Source organism: Tupaia chinensis, unplaced genomic scaffold (genome assembly GCF_000334495.1).
Source record: "Tupaia chinensis unplaced genomic scaffold, TupChi_1.0 Scaffold000661_1, whole genome shotgun sequence".
NCBI lineage: Eukaryota > Metazoa > Chordata > Mammalia > Scandentia > Tupaiidae > Tupaia > Tupaia belangeri.
Genome location: NW_006160183.1, coordinates 5,003,281 through 5,023,405, shown reverse-complemented (window position 1 = coordinate 5,023,405; position 20,125 = coordinate 5,003,281). Strand labels below are relative to the sequence as shown.

The window sequence follows — 20,125 nt, the reverse complement described above, 5'->3', positions numbered from 1 at the left end:
TGTGGGAGTCCAGTACCTTAACCACTGTGCCACTTATCTGCCCCTTAATTGCTTTTAAAAACTGCTTCCCAACTTCAAGTAATGAGTCACCCAAAAATACTTTGTAAAAATATAATGAGTAATCTTGTTGAATCAATTATTTCTCTTTTCTATAATGAAATTATCTATGTGCTTTGCCTTGTAGGTAAAGAGGGAGAAATAAAAACAATTTTTCATTTTATTCCCCCATGTGTGTACTATAATCTATTAGTGATTTTCCTCATCTTTTTTTTTTTTATCAGAAACTAAAAAAATCCATCTAGGAGTTGGATAAAATAACACTGTTTCAAACACACTCAAGATTTAGTCAGAAAAGCCAAGGATAGAAACCATTGGCTTCTCCACTGTCTATAGATAGCAAATATTTGGTAGCTACAGTTAGGAATCAGATTAATTTTTTTCAGCTCCTGTAAATCTAAATAACTTGATTGTATTATGAAGACTATTTTAATGAAATTGTGCTCTTACTTTAATAGAAGCAGTTCTTCTTGAAAATAACTGAGAACAAAATGTTTTATGTAGTTGCAGAATTGTTATTAAAAAAGAAATGTCAGTTCAAAAAGTATAATGGTGCAGATGTCACATTATAGGCTTGCTTTTTGAAAAGCATTTCTTTTTTTTTTTTTGCTTCAGACATAGTGTTCCTCCCGACTATAATATCTGCTTACCCTGAAATAATAACACATGAATAGCATTAGCTACCTTTAAATGAATGGCAGTATGTCTCCAAAAGCCTTTTGTAGTCTAGACTATATTTAGTAAATGTAGGATTTTTTTATAGTTAATTTTTGCATGTCCTCTATGAGCAAGAAAGACAGAAACAGCATCTCCAAGAGGGTACCCACACTATAACCTACCCTCAGCTTCAGCAGACCCAGATCATGGGCACATGCATGTCCAGTGTACTCAAAGAGGTGTCTGGATATGAACCCAGAACCTTTCCAAGTGGGTCAGTCTCACAGAGCTTTGCGTTTTACCATTTCCTAACTGCCTGGCCCTTAAATAAGGATATTTTTTTTTTTAAAGATATGTAACAAAAGCACATTTTCTTTTGACTATGAAAGTATTCTAAGATAATATTATCTAAATTCCTGTTTAGTCTTGGCTCATAATGCTTTGATCCATCCTCTAATGTCATCTTCTACAAGCACCTAAAACTAACAGAAAACTTTGCTCTGAATCTATTGATATAGAAATGACCCTCTGATAATCCATCTATGTGATTAAGTTTAGGTTGTTTTTCAAGTTTTCTCAACATAGCATCTCTCCTTGAGAAATTCTTGCCACCTCGGTATGGACAAGTACAGTGAAATAGGCAATACTTTCTCCAAAGCTTAGATTTATAGACTTATTTTCTACTCAAACATGGAGTAAAGATATTTTGCTATAAATTTAATCCTACTTTTTCTAATAAATCAATGTTTTATATTTCAGTTTGTTGTAGATTGTGAATTCTTTAAAAAAGAAACAAGGTCCTTACAGCTTCCTGTAACTCATCTTTTTTCTTTTGGTAAGTACAGCATGGTGTTTCAGAAATTTTTGTAAGTCAATCTAGTTTTCTTCTGAGAGACAGAGACAGACAGATAGACATACCCAACAGGGTCCTCATGCTATAGTCCACTCTCAGTCTTAGCTGGCTAGAACATGGACACATGCATTCCTTCCTAGTGAACCCAGTGAGGTCCTGTAACATGAACCTAGGACCTTTCCCATGTGAGTCCACTTGGATAACCACTGGGCCCCTACGTGTGGAAATATTTATAATTTTAATTTTTATTACATTGCTAGCTTATTTCGCCAGTTAGTTATAGTACGGCAGAGCCTTGTAACATTAAATATTGTATATTTCAAGTGTATTTCTGAGAATAACTATTTGATGTGATTTGATTCTCATTTCTTATTGGGCCAGCAATCTGTCATCTTCTGAGAAGTGAACTTTAAAAGTAATTTCTCCATGATAACTAGATATGCAGATAATTGTGTATGTGTCTTTTCTTATGTAAAATTTATCTTGAATGTTGGCTGTTCTAATAAAATTTATATTATAGAATATAAATTGTGCTCTTCTTTGTGACAGTTTCAAGATTTCTCTAAATATTCTTTTTTTTTAAAGAGAGATTTTTACTATAGGGTCTGTGCGCTCTCCTGCAAGACAGAGAGAAAGAAAGTGAGATCTCGCCCCCAGGAGCATGGCTACACTACAGTCCCTTTTTCTCCTTTCTCCTTTCAGGATTTTGGGCATGCACGCACATGTGCCTGGCATGAGTTTCAAGCCTCCATGGCCGGGACCCAAACTGCAGTCAGCCATGTGGGAATCCACTGTCTTAGCCACCATGTCAGCCCTCTAAATATTTTTTTAAACTTTATTTTGAAACAATTTTAGACTTATATAAAAGTTATAACAGTAAAGAGTTCTTTTGTATCCTTTACCAAACTTTCTATACTGTTGACGTCTTACATAAACACAATTCAGCTTTAAAAAGAAATTAACACTAGGACCATCAGGTGGTATAGTGGTTGGAGCGCTGGACTCATACGTGGTTGACTGCAGTTCGAGTCTTGGCCCCAGCGGCCTGAAACTTAAGCAGGGCACGTGTGCTTGCATGCCGAGAATCCCAAGAAGAGAATAGAGGAGAAGGCACTGGGACATAGCCACCTCTCCTGGGAGATGATTTCTCACTTTCTGTCTTTGTCTCTCTATGCCTCCAGCAAGTGCTCACACCTTATAGCAAAATTCTCTCAAAAATAAAAAATCCATAGGCATCATTTTAATGTTATTTAAGCAATCAGCTAGTAGGGTGTTTTAAAAATATTTATTTAATTTTATTTATTTATTTTTTTTAATTCACCAGAGAAAAATAGAAAGAGAGGTAAAATGAGAAAGCAAGTGGGGACTCAGATTGTACTTGGCCATTTGGGAATCCAGCACCTTAACCACCATGCCACCTGGTGGCCCCCAATCAGTAATTTTTAAAAATCTTTGATAATCTAAGTAATACAGTACCTTTACTTCAACAGGATTCTCTTCAAGGAAAGTGATTTTAAATGCAAGTGGTCTCTACTACAATATAGAGCTTTTGAACTTTGGGCAGGTAATTATTCTGACTACAAGAAGCATTTGATTTTATCATTACTGTTTACTTAAACAAAAAATAAACTTTTGTTTCTTGTTTTTGTGATCAAATTATAGATATACCAAGCTTTTAAAATCAACGTGGTAAGCAAGTGCTCAGGAGTCAAAGGTAAATGTATTTCCTGAAAAATAATAGTATTGTCATTTAAAAATCAATAGGTCTTCAGTTGAATTTTCTGTAATACTTAATTCTACAATATATATGTTTATGAAAATTAAAATGTACGATAATAGAAAAGATGCTTATATCTTCAAGGTATTTAACATAATCCATTTCTTAATAGTAAAAGCAGGTTCATCTATTTCAGTTTTGGTTTTTTGTTTTTATTTTGAGAGGTTTTTCACTATAGGCGTGTGCGCTCGCCAGACAGACAGAGACAGAGAGATAGAAAGCGAGAAATCACCCCCCAGGGGGGATGGTCACACCGCAATCCATTCTCCTCTCGGGATCTTGGGCACGCACGCACACGCGCCCAGTGTGGGTTTTTTTTTAAGCCACCGGGTCCGGGACTTGAACTGTGGTCGACTACGTGGGAATCCAGTGACATAGCCATTATGCTAACTGCACTGCTGGTTCCCAGTTTTGTTTTTGTTTTTGTTTTTTTGGAGAGGTTTTTGCTATAGGGCACATGTGCTCTCCAGAAAGACAGAGAGAGAGCAAGAAATCACCCCCCAGGGGGATGGCCACACCGCAATCCCTTCTCCTCCATTCTCCTCTCGGGATCTTGGGCATGTATGCACACACGCTCGGCGTGAGTTTAAGCCACCAGGTCCAGGACTCAAACCGTGGTTGACTACATGGGAGTCCAGCGACACAGCCATTACACTAACTGCTGATCCCCATCTATTTCAGTTTTAATAGACACATTTTAAGGGACTGGCAGGTGGTATGGTGGTTAGGGTACTGAATTCCCACATGGCCGACCGCAGTTCAAGTCCCAGACCTGGCAGCTTGATTTCTTACTTTGCCTTTCTTTCTCTCTCTCCATCTCTGGTCAAATTTAAAAAATAACCAATAGCAAATAAAATTAAATAAATTCTTTTAAAAAATACATGCACATTTCAGAAATGCTATATATCTTTATGGCTTTTTTCAGTAGTAATTCAGGGTTAGCTTAATATTTTTCCCAGCAGTTAATGTAATGGCTATGTCGCCAAACTCCCATGTAGTCTACCACGGTTCGAGTCCCGGGCCCGGTGGCTTAAACTCACAACGGGCGCGTGAGTGTGCGTGCTCAAGATCTCGAGAGGAGAATGGAGGAGAAGGGATTGCGGCGTGACCATCCCCCCTGGAGGGTGATTTCTCACTTTCTGTCTCTCTGTCTCTGTCTTTCTGGCTAGCGCACATGCCCCATAGCAAAAATCTCTCAAAAAATATATTTTTTTTTTCATTGCTCGTGTGGTTTAATATCTTTTGTAAGTCCAAATAAATTTTTAAAGAATTTCCATAATTTCTTATCGTGTGATATATTGATTACTTTTTACAGAATGGGCAATTGCATAATTATTAGTTAGTTATTATAATAGCTTATGTAACGTTATGGTAAATATGGTTAATAATATTTACTTTGTGTTTTAACAGAGGAGATAACTAGTATATATAAACTTCATATTCCCTGGTCTTATGAAGATTCACTAACTATTGCACAGTAAGTATATGAAAGAGTTTACCTTAAACTTTGGTGGTTTTGAATAATAGATAATCTGCTTAATTTATTTTTGTAAATCATATGAGTTATTAAGGTACATCTTAGTAAAATGTATGTATCTTTATAGAGCACATAATTTAAGATGATACACTACAAAAAGATAATATACTGTATTTTTATTAAGTGAAATAGGACTTAAACCTTACTTGTTTGAAACATGAACACTTTCTACCTTTTCCTCTAACTCCTGTGATATCTCTGAAGAAGTATCTATAATGTGCCAGCATCTAACTTCCTCTGTAGTATTTCATTGTAATGATAGACTTAGCCATGGCCATTTACCAGCAATTTGTATTTGAGAGTTGATACTTAACCTTTTCAGGGTTCCATCTTCCACAGAAATATCTCTGAAACTCCATATTGCTCAGCCAGAAAATGACAGCCATGTGGCACTATTAAAAATGTACACATCATCAGACTGTCAGTATGAGGTATGTTGTATATTTTTGTGTAATCCCTAAGTAATATTTAGTTATAGAATAAGCTAGAAAAAATGCTTTAATTATTTATTTATCATTATTTTTTAATTTGCTACAGGGTGTGTTCACCAGAGATTGAGTAGGGGAAGAAAGAGAGCCTTGAGAGAGAGAGAGAACACTGCCAGGTCCAGAACTTGAACCATGGTCAGCCATGTGGGAGTCCAGCACCTTAGCCACCATGCCACCTGCTTGCCCAAGCTAGAAAATTTTTTTAATATTAGCCTCAGATATGTGGTTATATGGAAGCCAATAAGTAGAAGTAAACATTTAAAATATTTTAAATGGGATCAGCAGATGGTGTAATGGTTACATCACTGGACTCCCATGTAGTTGACCACGGTTCTAGTCCAGGTCCTAGTGACTTAAAACTCACACCAGGAGCATGTGCATCTGTGCCCAAGATCCCGAGGAGAATGGAGGAGAAGGGATTGTAGTGTGGTCATCCTCCCTGGCGGGGGGTGGGGGTGTTTCTCACTTTCTGTCTCTCTGGTGAGTGCTCATTTTAAACATTCACTATCTTATCTATTAGCACCACTTCAGTTCTTTCTTTAATAAGTAGAGTATTTGAAAATGTATACTACCTTTTTTTTTTAATTTGCCATAGGGCACATACATTTGATCAGGTAGAGAGAGGGAGAGAAAGTTAGTGAGAAAACTCTCTCTATACAGGGGTGGGCAAACACTCACATGCCCCCATTTTCAAGCCACTTGGCGCCAGACTTGAACTGTACAGTCAACTAGGTGGGAGCCAGCTGCCTTAACCACCACACCACCTGCTAGCCTAAATACAAATATATCTTAATAAGTAATAGAAAATAAAAATTGAGACTATAAATCAACTTTCTTAATTTAGAAGCCTAAAGTCCACAATCTTCTATAAATTAAAGAATATCATGTAATCAACTGACATGGTAACTATAGTAACTCATATGATGTCTACTAGGAACGTCTTTCCTTTTCACTGGTTATTTTAAGCTCTGTTATTTATTTATTTATTTTTTTTTTTTGAAGAGGTTTTTGCTATAGGGTGCATGCACTTACCAGAAAGACAGAGAGAGACAGAGAGACAGAAAGCAAGAATTCACTCCCCAAGGGGGATGGCCACACCACAATCCCTTCTCCTCCATTCTCCTCTTGGGATCTCCTCCAGTCTCCCACACGCGCCCAGCGTGAGTTTAACTACCGGGTCCGGGACTCAAATGGCGGTTGACTACATGGGACTTCAGCAACATAGCCATTATGCCAACTGCTGGCCCCTTAAGTTCTCTTATTAATATGTACGACTTAGTACCTGTTTGGTTTGTTTTAAATTCAAAGTAGATATCTTTGTCCTAAGACAAGAGAAATAGACTTAAGAGTAATATTTTATTTACTTATCATATCATGAACTAAGTGTCCTTCTCTATATCAGAGCATGCAAATTGCAAGGATTTCAGATTGAGGTGATTAAATATGCCTTTCAGGGGTAGTGACTTCACAGGCTTTGATTTATGCAAAATAGCTTATTTCTGCTCAACTGTTTTAAGCCAAGCTTAAATATTCAGATTCTTTACTACCACTAACTTTCTTAGGGCAAGCTGAGATTGGTATTGTCAAATTAATAGAATCTGTTATTACAACGAAGTTTCAGTTGGACCTATATTAGGAATTACTTTATATTTCATGGAATTTAGAATTATTTTCTATTTTTGGTTCTATTTCTAAAAAAGGATTAGAAGAGTTTTCTAGAACTAAAATTGTTTTCAACTTGATGTTCATAGTGATAGTAGGAATAGCATTAATGTTTTGGCTCCAGATCTGTCCCCATAGTCTAGTGGTTCAGGGAGCCAGATGCCACGTGACTGACCACAGTTTGAGTCTCATCCCTATTGGCTTGAAAAACACACTGTGCGGAACCAGCATTTAGCGTAATGGCTATGTCGCTGGACTCCCACGTAGTCAACCGTGGTTCGCGTCCTGGACCCGGTGGCTTAAAACTCACGCCGGGCGCGTGTGCATGTGTGCCCAAGATCCCGAGAGGAAAATGGAGGAGAAGGGATTGCGGCGTGACCATCCCCCCCTGGGGGGTGATTTCTCGCTTTCTGTCTCTATGTCTCTGTCTGGCAAGCGCATGCGCCCTATAGCAAAAAACCTCTCCAAAAAAAAAAAGAAAAGAAAAACACACTGTGCATATTGCATGCATACCCAAAATCTCGACAAAGTAGTAATGGTGAAGGGATTACAGCATGACCATACCCCACTGGGTGGGGGGGGGAATGTTCTCCCTCTCTCTGTCTCTGTCTGCATGCATACCCAAAATCTCGACAAAGTAGTAATGGTGAAGGGATTATAGCATGACCATACCCCACTGGGTGGTGGGGGGATGTTCTCCCTCTCTCTTTCTCTGTCTTTTTCTCTGGTGAGCATATGTACCCTCCAGCAATTTAAAATAATAATAATTATAATTTGGCTCCCAAAGCTGTATGCTCTTGAAATATCTGTTTATACAAATGCTGCATATTTTCAGAAAGTACATATTTTGACAAAATATGGTCATTTTATAGCATCCCTAATAAAAGCATTATTTCCTTTCCCCAGACTTCCTAATGTCCAAGAAAATTTTAAAAAGTGTTTTATGGTATAGATAATTAAGGTTGAATTTCTTCTGAAAGTATCATTTTGCCTTAAATTTCTTCCACCAGCATGAGTTGGTAATAAGAGATTCTGGTTAGCTAAATATTCTAATTAGTAATTACCACACTTACTGTGCTAGTCCTCTAATTGTCAGAGAATTAGAATATGGGGAAATACAGTAAGTAGTAGCACTACACATTATATAATTTAAATGGTGGTTCATAAAATTCTTTAAGATCTTGAGTGCTTTTAGATATATCATTACAAAACATTAATTATTAAACTTAGAAATATGCAGAAGCACTCAATTTAATAAAGCATGAACCAGAAGAGTTTAGAGAAGATAACCTTCTTTTTTTAATTATTAATTGTTTTAAACTAGGTGACAGTGAAGACTTCCTTTTCACAAATACTTGGACAGGTAAGAGACGCTCCTCGTTGACTAATTTATTGCCTCATGAATAGATACTACAAAGCAGGGGGTACAAACTTCTCTGTAAAGAGTCAGATAATCAGTTATTAAGCAGAACACATCCAGTCTTTTTTATTGCTGCAACTGCTTCTTTTCTCTTTTGCCTTTTTTCTTCTTTATTCTTCAACTTAAATAATATCTAAAACCATTCTTGGCTCACAGTCCAAAGTCAGCCAACCTCCTCTTTAACGTGATCCTTTCATGTTTTATGTATCCTAGAAATGAGAGATGTCACCTGGTTCTTAAACAAATTAATTTTTGTGTGAATGAATGTTGTTGTAGTAAGACTTTCATGTTGTTCATACTACACTGTAAGTTATAGTGTAATAAAATCTATTGACTGTCATATAAATGACCATTTTTCAAAGACTTTTTTATGTTGTGCATGCTCTGTTTGTAAAAGGTAAAATAAATTCTATTAAAAGTAAATATGCAGACTTCATTTACAAGTAATGTTATAAAAGCAATGTGTCATCAGTAGATCTATGATGATGTTATTTGACATCATTAGAATTGGCAGAATTATGCAGCCTAGACATAAATAAGATAATATTGGTCAGGAACATTGTAGTTATAAAATTCAATAAAATTTGTATTATAGCTTTTGTTACTTTTACTTTTTTAACCTGTTTTATTTTTCAATCTTGGTGTATTGGAATTTTTTTTTTACTTTAAGTCACTTAGTACTTGAATGTTAAAATGAATAAGTAGAAGTCTTTTTTTTATGTATGTTATCTCATTTGTTTATCACAACAACCTGGTGAGAAGTAGATTGGTTATTACATTTGTGAACATTACAAAATTCTAAGTTAATATATAAAATCTTAATTGTAAATTAGGAAGTGTCTTATATGTTAGTAAATTGGAAAATAGCATTGTTGGTAGTTACAATAAGTATACTAAAATGTTAAGGGACTTTTTTTTTTTTTTTTCTTTGCTATAGGGTACACACACCCACTAGAAAGACAGAGAGACAGACAGAAGGCAAGAAATCACCCCCCAGGGGGGATGGCCATGCCACAATCCCTTATTGTCCAGTCTCCTCTTAGGATCTTGGCCACACATGCACATGTGCCTGGCATGAATTTAAGCCACTGGATCTGGGACTTGAACCGTGGTCGACTACATGGGAGTCCAGCAACATAGGAATTATGCTAACTGCTTGTCCCAGGGGACTGATTTTTTTTTTTTGAAGAATTATTTTACTTTATTTTATTCATTATTATTAATATTTTTTTATTTTACCAGAGATCAACAGAGAGGGAGAGAGAGAGAAGGAAAGGTGAGAAAGTAAGCCACCAGGTCTGGGACTCAAACCATGGTCGTTTATGTGGGAGTCCAGCACCTTAACCAGTATGCCACCTTCTGGCCCCAGGACTAATTATATTTTTAAAGAATTATTTATTTAATTTCATTCGTGATTATTATTTTTAAGTTTGTTACAGGGCACAGACACTCACTAGAGAGAAAGAGAGGGAAAGTGACTAAATAAACTGCCAGATCCAGGACTCGAACTGCAGTCGGTCTTGTAGGAGTCCAGCCCCTTAACCACCATGCTACCTGCTGGTCCCAAGGAACTAATTTGCATATTATCTCTTGAGGACTGGCAGGTGGTGTGGTGGTCATGGCTTTGGACTACTCCCACATGGCTGGCCATAGTTCAAGTCCCAGACCTTTAGCTTGACACATGCATCAGGTGCATGTTCATGTGTTCCCAAAATCCCAGGTGGAGAATGAAAGAGAAGGGATTATGGCATGGCCATCCTTCCTTGGGAGTGATTTCTCACTTTTTCTCTTTTGGTCTTCCCAACAAACCCATGCACCCTATGACAAAAACCTTAAAGAAAAAAAATAATTAAAATAATTATCTTTTATAATATGTGGAAAGCATTCATGCTCTTGTGTTTTTAGTATGTTTCAAAGGTTATGTGACTGAACATGGTGGTTTGGGTTAAGGATATACTGTGCCTCCATAATTCAGATTAGTGACAAAAAAAGTCAAGTCTGCTTAATGTGCTATAGTCAAGTATAATTGCACAAAAGGGGATGGACTAATATTCTTATTAAAATGTGGAAATCTTTCCAAAAAGTAAGGATATAAAGGTATTACACGATTAGAGGTACTTTTTAAAACATCAAGTAAAGGGGGATCAACAGATTGTGTAATGGTTACATTGCTGGATTCCCACATTGTTGACCATGGTTTGAGTCCCAGACCTGGTGGCTTAAAACCCACACCAGGCGTGTGTGCCCAGAATCCCAAAAAGAGAATGGAGGAAAAGGGACTGTGACCATCCTCACTGAGGGGTGATTTCTCATTTTGTGTTTCTCTGTTTTTTCCCTGTCTCTCTGACAAACACAAACACCCTATAGCAAAATCTCCCCCCCAAAAAAAAAATTTTTTTTAATAAAATAAAAGTTTATGGTAATTGAAAATTAAGTTCCTCTCAGATTAATTAAAATAAATAAGATGCTCTTCATTCTTATTTTAAAATTGGCTCATGGACAGTAGGAGAATAAATTAAAGTTGTATAATAAATCATATTTATTTTTAAATCTTTTTTTGTCTTTTTTTTTTTTTTGGTCTTTTTTTGGAAAAGTTTTCGCTATAGGGTACATGTGCTCACCAGACAGAGAGACAGAAAGCGAGAAATCACCCCCCAGCAGGGATGGCCATGCTGCAGTCCCTTCTCCTCCATTCTCCTCTCAGGATCTTGGGCACGCACTCACACGCGCCCAGTGTGAGTTTAAGCCACTGGGTCCAAGACTCGAACCATGGTCAACTACATGGGAGTCCAGCGACATAGCCATTACACTAACTGCTGGTCCCACTTAAATCTCATTTTTTTATAACACATTTTTGAATAGTGCTGAGTCAGTTACAGGAGACTGTGGAAGAAGGATAAAGAGAAACTACTTGGGAAAAATCTTTAGCCGTTAAAATAGTTTTTTATAATTTTTTTCTGAAAAAGAAACTTTTTACATATTCTTTAGTCTATTCTTAAGAAAAAGACAGCAAAGAATAAACAGAAAGTTAGTTTCCTAAGAGAATTCCATCAACTCTAGTGAGTCATTTGTAAGTTGGAGTTAAGTCCAGTGTTGCCAGATCTTTACATTTTAAGGGAAACTGGAAATGTGGATTTCTTAGGTGAAATTTAAAATTTTTCAGTATTAACTTCTAATTCCAAATGTAAAGGCATTTTTAAAAGATTTAAAAATTTGGGGCTGGCAGGTGCTGTGGTGGTTAAGGTGCTGGATTCCCATGTGGAGTATGTTTCTAATATGCTCTATGGTCTTAACATTTATTTTACATAGAACTTTTTAATGTTAAACACTGAAAATACCTTTGCGTCCTTGTCAGGAAAGAGATAAAGTGAAAAGCAACTTTTTAATTTTATGTCAAAGTACACTTGTCGCATTAACTTGAACGTTAATACTAATGTTGTCCATTGATTTGCCTGTTTTTCTAGGTAGTTCGATTTCATGGTGGAGCCCTTCCTGCTTATGTTATATCTAGCATCCTTCTTGCTTATGGAGGGCAGTTGTACTCTCTTTTCTCAGCAGGTAAGAATATTTATAATTTTCAAGATACTTTTGTTTTAATGTTAAAGTAAAACAATTAATTCATTGTGTATATTTACACATATTTCAATCCATTGGGTTGTCGGAAAAGTCATGACGTATTTTTTCTATGCAAAAAATGCATCATGACTTTTCCAACAACCCAGTATTACATTGAATTAGGAAGCATATCAATGGAGTCTATAAATGGCCACATAGTAGTAGCCAACACTACTGCTCTTGGAGACTCCAAAATAGCATGTGATTTTATGATGTCTTCTCCATATCTTTATTGCTCTTCAGCTATCAATCACCAGTCCCAAACTAGTTATTGACAGCTAGTACAAAGACCTCCAATTTGTCCACTTAAGACCTCCAAATTATTAACATTCTTTTAGCTTGTGACTTGTATCAGTGTCATTTTTTAATGGGAAAAAAACTTTAAGGCTAAACAAGTTAACTAAAATAGTTAAAATACATGTAGAAATTACATGTTAAAAATCAATCAAAGACCAATAGGAAGGGCCATTAGGTGGTGCAGAATTTAAGACAGCTGTCTCCCATTTGGCCAACTGCGCAGTTTGAGGCCAGAACCTGGTGGCTTGAAAATCATGCCAGGCATGCACAATACATATAGGAATTGAACAATGTACAATTTCTTCTCATAACAATGTTTTCAATATTTATGTCTTTAAAAGAAATGCAAAAAATTAACCATAATACATATTCTAAAAATTAAATGATACCCTCATATCAAATGACTGAAACAGTTTTTTAAAACAATTTCCCACTATAATTTACACATTGCAGTTTGTTAAGTTTCTGTTTTTTTCCCTTTTCGAAAGCTTTATTGTAGTGTAATTGACATTGGTAAAGTTGAACATATTTAATGCATATTTTTTTCCATTTTCCCTTTATTTTTTAATATTTTTATTATCATAATCTTGTTTATATTACATTGAATCATGTATAACTTTGCAGTGTATTACATTTCTTTTTCCAGAAGGAATACCATGCATATCAGTCAATACAAAGATATTAAAATCCCCATCATCATCATCCAATAGCTTTTCATTTTTTTCCAAATTATCATTATCATGATTATTATAATTATTATTATTATCAGTTTGTCCTCTATCTCTTCCCACTGGATCTTTTTTTTGCCATAGAGCAGTGCATTTGCCAGACAGAAAGAGACAGAGAAAGTGAGAAATCATGGCTCAGGGTAGACAGCCTTGCTGTAGTTTTTTCTCTTTCATTCTCCTCTTAGTATTTTAGGCATGCACACATACAGCCAATGTGATTTTCTTTTTTTTTTTTTTAGAAAGATTTTTTTGCTGTGATGCATGCCCTCACCTAAGAGACAGAGACAGAAAGCAAGAAATCATCCCCCAGGGGTATGGCCATGCCACAGTCCCTTCTCTTCTATTCTCCTCTGGGGATTTTGGGCATGCATGCACATGAGCCTAGTGTGAGTATTTTACGCCGCCAGGTCTGGGACTCAAACTAAAGTTGACTATGTGGGAGTCCAGTGACAGAGCTATTATGCCATCTCCTGGTCCCCCCAATGTGATTTGCAAGCCACCAGGTCCTAGACTTGAACCATTGTTAGCCATGTGGGAGTCGAGTCCAGTGCCCCAACCACTATGCCACCTGTGAACAAAACTGGGTTTTTGTATGTTGAGCTTTCCATAGTTTGAAATCTACTGATTATGTCCCTGTGATAGGGTGAAACATGTTTTCCATCTTCTCTGTTTTCTATAAATTGGTAATTACACCTAGAAGCATGGTCAAATTCAAGTTCTCTTTCCACCCACCTCTGCCTGTCTTCTTCCTGCTGCTGCTGCTGCAAGATTATTTCTTTGTGTTATATACTTCAGTTTAGAGGTACTCACTCCCCTAATTTCCTTCCATGTCATCCTAATTTGTTTCTTTTCCTTCCTCTCCTTTTCCCCCTTCCTCTTCTGTCCTCTCCCTTCTTTCTTTCCTCCCTGCCTTTGCTCTTCCTTTCTTCTTTTCCTGCTCTTCTCTGTAGGCAATGCTTCCTTACTATTTTTCAGCTTACATGCAGTTAAGGAAAACAGATAATTTGACAATTCATGCCCCATCTTGCAAAGTTTGCAGAGGTCTGGGATCTTATACATTTAAGATATCACAAGAAATTCCCTTACTTGTTTTCTCTTATATCCCAGTGCCTGAAGTTTCTCTCTTCTGTTCTGAGAACCTCTTAAAATGTAGATCTTCCTCAAGAAACATCTTGTTCTGCATTCTATTCCTGGTGCCTGACACAGTACCAAGCACACAGTAGGCATTCATTGTAATATTGGGGCTGTGTCCTTTGTCACTTAGGTCCTGACACAATTGAATGGAATAGTTGAAATTCTAATGAAGGGGCTGTTTCAAAGGTATGTGCAGAGTTAAGAAAACCAACAAGAGATAATAAAGTAGCAGATTAGCAACAGAGCCATCTGGTACTCCTAGGTACCAAAGCAAGAGTGGAGCAACCTAGAGAGCTGTAGGAGTAGACAACAGTACTAGAACTGTAGCCTTAGGTGCAGGCACACTGCAACCACTGCCGGCCTGTGTCTCCACGGGGAAAATGATGAAGAAATACCAATATATACACTAAACTTATTCCTCCCATTCTCCTACCTGCCAGTACCTCTTATTCATTGAACCTAACTTGAACTCATAAAAATAAAAGTCATTGGGGACCAGCAATTGGCATAATGGCTGTGTTGCTGGACTCTCATGTAGTCAACCGTGGTTAGAGTCCCGGACCCAGTGGCTTAAACTCACTCCAGGTGCGTGTGTGTGCATGCCCGAGATCCTGAGAGGAAAATGGAAGAGAAGGGATTGTGGCGTGACCATCCTCCCTGAGAGGGGATTTCTCATTTTCTGTCTCTCTGTTTCTCTCTGTCTTTTTGGCGAGTGCATACACCCGATAGCAAAAACCTACCCCCCCCACCACCAAAAAAAAGTAGAAGTCATGGGGCCCATCCGGTGGCATGGTGGTTAATGTGTGGATTCCTACATATCGAACCATTCAAGTTGACCTGGCAGCTTGAAAACTATACTGATCATGTGTGTGTGCATGCCCAGAATCCCAGGAGGAGAATGAAGGATAAGAGATTATAATGTGTCCATACTCCCGGGGAAGTGATTTCTCCCTTTCTCTCTATGTGTCTCTCTGGAAAGTGCACATGCACTATGGCAGACACCTAAAAAAAAAAAAACGAAAAAATCATATTTTTAGTTTCGACCAGAGTGAAGAGTGGAAAATGGATCTAGAAAGGTAGATATAGAATGTATTGGGTCATCAGGAAAATCATGATGCATTTTTGCATAGAAAAACACGTCATGACTTTCCCAATAACCTAATTTTATACAGTGGACAAAATCCTCCCTAGACAATAACAGAAGAGTTGTTAATGTGTCTTAAACTTTGTTTTGGACAGTAATCAAAGGAGGAAAAAGGTATGAAATAAAGAATAGAATACAAAGGGATTTGTGGAGAAAAGAATGGAATTAAAGTATGACTATTTGGGGGCAGAAAAATTTTTAATATATGTACAGTTGTTCATAATACACATTTTCAATGAACTTTCTGAAAATTGTTAATAAATCCCCTGTGCCACTAAACTTTTTTTAAAGAATTATTTATTTAATTTTATTTATTATTTATTTATTTATTTTAATTTGCTATGGGCAGAGACAGAGAGAGAAAGCAAGCTGCCAGGTCTGGGACTTGAACCATGATCAGCCATTTGAGAATCTAGCAGTTAATCATCATGCTACCTGCTGACCCCACTACCACTAAATTCTTCTGCAGCTACTCAATGACTTTTAGTGACTTAAACAACGTTAGGTCTGCTTTTAGTGTTCATTTTTACCTAATTTAGCTTACATTTCAGGAAAAGGGAAGCAACATTTAATGTAATCTCCCTTGGACCTTTTTTTTTTCTTTTTTTGAAGAGGTTTTTGCTATAGGGGCGTGTGCTCGCCAGACAGACAAAAACAGATAGAGAGACAGAAAGCGAGAAATCACCCCCCCCCCCCCCGCGGGGGGGGGGGCCCCCCCCCACACCCTTCCAGGGGGGATGGCCACACCGCAATCCCTTCTCCTCCATTCTCCTCTCGGGATCTTGGGCACACACACATACGCGCCCAAAGTGAGTTTAAGCCACTGGGTCCAAGACTCAAACCGCGGTTGACTACGTGGGAGTCCAGCGACATAGCCATTACACTAACTGCTGGTTCCTCCCTTGGACCTTTTTAAGGGAGTATTGAGGCAATATGACATTTGCCAAACTTTAATACAAATGTCTATTTGTTTTGAAAATCTGAAATAAACACCCCATTCTTTATAGTTTCAACTAAAAGTTGACTTAGTAATTGATTCCCAAGCATACAGAATTTATATTTAGATAGTCTACAGAGGCCCCAAGGATATTCAGTGGTTAATCTAGAAGGTTTAAGTATGGGATTATGTTTCAAACCATAAGAGAGGTGGTTCTGAGCTAAAGATGCATATCAGAAATCACCTATAGGTCATAATCACTAAAATGGCTATAATAAAAAAAGATCACTAACAAGGATGTGGAGAAATTGGAGCCCTTGTACACTGGTGGCGAGAATGTAAAATGGTATATATCTACTTTGGAAAAGTTTGGCAGTTTCTCAAATGGTTAAACGCAGAATTACCACATGACCCTGCATCTCCAGGAATATACTCAAGAGAAATGAAAGCACTCACCCACACAATGATTTATATACAAATGGTCATAGGAGTATTTGTAATAGCCATAGTGTAGAAACAACCCAAATGTCCTTCAGCTGATGAGGGGATAAATAAAATGTGGTATGTCCACACAATAGACATTATTCAGCAATGAGAAGAAGTAAAATAGTGGTTCATGTTACAATGTGGATGAATTGAGAAAAAATGCTAAATGAAAAGAGCCAGTTATAAAGGGCCATGTGTTGGGTCACTGGAAAAGTTTTTACTTATTTTTCTGTTTTTCTATACAAAAATGCATCATGACTTTTCAGGTGACCCAATATTATATACGATTTTACGAAATGTTCAGAATAGTCACATTTATAGAGACAAAAAATAGAAGAGTGGTTGCCTAGCATGGGATATTTAGGGGTAGTGGTAAAGGGGAACAAAGTTCTTTTGGGGGTGATGAAAATGTTCTCTAAGACTGATAGTGATGATAAATGCACAACTCTGAATATACTAAAAACTCTTGAATTGTGTATACTTTAATAAATGAGTTCTCTGGCTTGAGAATTTTATCTCAATAAAGTTATTTTTTAAAAATCACCTTGGAGCTTTATTAAAATGTATTGATACATTGATACAACTTTGACTCCCTGGATTTGTTTCGTAGTGATTGTATGTGTATTCTTGTATAAGAATCATTAATCTTTCAAGAAGGCCTTATGACATTAGTAATGGAGATCTTTGGTTTTTCTGACAAATAATATGTTGTGCTTATAAACAGTATAGAATATATTTCATGCTACTGTGAATCTGTATTGCATATAATTTAATTTTTTTTAAATCACTAGGTTATTGCTTAGAATATGCTACCATATTGGATAAAGAAGCCAAACCATACAAAGTTGATCCTTTTGTAATTATAATTAAGTTTCTATTGGGGTAAGTTTTATCATCTGTGGTAATGATTTTAATTTTACCTCACATCTGAAATATTTTGTTTGGTTCCATAATGCACTATAAATTTTTATACAGATTTCATAGTTGTTTTGTTAAATGGGGTTTTTCTCTTAGACAAATGCCTAACTTGAGGGTACATCAGTAAATTTTTAAAAAATGGAATTAAATATATACTGAGTGTCCACCTTCTATGACTGAAACTGATTGATGAAAGGATATAGAAACACAGTATATAGACGTAAATACCAGATATAGTGTGTGTGAAAGAGGAGGGTCTGAGGAAAGATATTTAGAAGAAAAATAGGGAGGCAAAGCATTAATGGGACAAAGAAATGTGGTATTATCTGTTGAAGATATTTTATAGTTTTATCAACTGTACTAGGGAGAAATGTTCACCTGTTGAAATATTCATTTTGTAAGCTAAATAATGTGATTGAATGTATAAAAGAAAATGACATAAAAATAAAAATAAATGAATAGGTATAAAGACAAACAAAAGTGCAAGTTAATTTTAGTGCTAAAAATTTTTAAGTCCACACATAGTTTTTTCATAATATGCATTTTTATAAACTTTTCAAAATCCCCTTGTGCGTATATCAGCATTTACTTCAATAGTATAATAATTTTAAAAGTAATTGTTGAACTTATATCGATCTAAACTCATACTGTAAGTCTGGTTCCATAGTACAGTAGTTTAGGAGAGTCAATCCCACATGAATCCCGATCCTAGCAGCTTGAAAAACATACTAGGTGCGTATATGTTCATACCTAAAATCCTGATGGCTTGGAGAAATGGAGACAAAGGATTGAGACATAACTGTGCCCCATTGAGGGGTGCTTTTTCTCTCCCTGCCTCTCTCTCTCTCTCTTCTTTCTGGTGAGTGCTTACTCCCTTTAGCAATGGGGGAAAAAATAGACTTTAAATACACTAGGTCTTTAACCATTGCAAATGGATATGTGGTCTGTGATCTTTCAGTATCCCAGATTCACAAACATAAACCATTACAAAGTATTGATGAAACCGTGTCTCTGATGTCCTTCTCTACTTCCCATATAAGTATATTTTAGACCTCTCTATCCTCGTTAATATTCAAGTCTTAATTTACTCATATTTTGTGGTTTGGGGTTAAGAACCTCTATATAGTTGTAAAGTTCCATCTAAAGCTACCTGTTGGCTTTCTAACTAAGAATTAGAAAAAACAACAATACCGCACATTAGAAATCTATAGAGGGGCTGACAGGTGGCATGGTGGTTAAAGGCGCTGGGCTCCCACATGGTCGACTGCGGTTCAAGTCCCAGACCTGGTAGTTTACTTTCTCCATTTCCCTCTCTTTCTTTCTCACTTTGTCTCTCTCTGGTCTAATTTAAATAAATAAATAAGTAAAAATTAAAAAAAAAATAAATAAAAGGAATCAATAGAGACCAGTAAAGGTGTGTTGACACTCAGGCCTCAAATCCTCAAAGATGGGTAGGCTCACTTGTTAAATAAATGACTTATTACATATGAAGCATTAAATTTTGCTTTTTTAGTATAATTATAATTTATGTACAATATCATGGAACCTTATGGTCTCTAGTTAATGGTCAGAGAACTCATGTTAAATTTTTTAATGTCAGTAGTTGGGTTTTTATTTTATTTTGATTTTTGCTTTTATTTTATGTTTTCTTTTGTCTACAGGTATAAATGGTTTAAAGAATTATGGGACACATTATTGTTACCAGAGTTGGATGCCATTTTTTTAACTAGTCAGAGTATGTGTTTCCCCCTTGTGTCCTTGATTCTCTTTCTGTTTGGAACATGTACTGCCTACTGGAGTGGCCTGCTCTCTTCTACATCTGTGAGACTCCTTTCTTCATTGTGGCTAGCTCTGAAAAGGTAAAGAATGAATGACTGAAAGCTTTCTTATTGCTCTTTGTTTAAAAAAAATTATATTCTGAGGTCAGCAGGCAGCATGATGGTTAAGACACTGTACTCCCACATAGTTGACCACAGTTCAAGTCCAGGACTGGCAGTTTGAAAAACATGCTGGACACGTATATGTGCATGCCCAAAATCCCAAGAGGAGAATGGAGGAGAAGGGGTTGTGGTGTTCCCATCCCCCCTGGCAGATGATTTCTCACTTTCCTTCTCTCTGTCTCTGTCTCTGGCAAGAGCACAAAGCCTATGGCAAAAATCTAAAAAAAATAAAATAAAAATAATTTAGGGAAGTCTAAAATTAACTGTTTGCACTGAACTGAACTGTTTTTTAAGGAAAGCTTTATAACTTGCAAAAGTATGGGTTAATGTTCAAAGTGATGTCTTTATCAAAGCTAATCATTTATTGCAAGTTAAATTCTATAGTTGGGGGCCAGCAGATGACGTGGTGGTTGAAGTGCTGAACTTCTCACATGGCCAACCGTGGTTCAAGTCCTGGACCTAGCAGCTTATCTCT

The 20,125-nt window shown here is 36.6% G+C and overlaps 1 protein-coding gene across 1 annotated transcript in view; it reads left to right on the top strand.

Annotated features, from left to right (window-relative positions):
• PGAP1 (post-GPI attachment to proteins inositol deacylase 1) overlaps window positions 1–20,125 on the top strand; it is a 91,936-nt gene that overhangs the window by 62,072 nt on the left and 9,739 nt on the right. Inside the window, exons 14-22 of the mRNA XM_006159914.2 lie at window positions 1,474–1,549; window positions 3,058–3,131; window positions 3,230–3,281; window positions 4,755–4,821; window positions 5,204–5,312; window positions 8,356–8,394; window positions 11,916–12,009; window positions 17,584–17,674; window positions 19,372–19,569. Of these exons, the coding sequence (XP_006159976.1) occupies window positions 1,474–1,549; window positions 3,058–3,131; window positions 3,230–3,281; window positions 4,755–4,821; window positions 5,204–5,312; window positions 8,356–8,394; window positions 11,916–12,009; window positions 17,584–17,674; window positions 19,372–19,569 (800 nt within the window). The remainder of the gene's footprint in view (window positions 1–1,473; window positions 1,550–3,057; window positions 3,132–3,229; window positions 3,282–4,754; window positions 4,822–5,203; window positions 5,313–8,355; window positions 8,395–11,915; window positions 12,010–17,583; window positions 17,675–19,371; window positions 19,570–20,125) is intronic.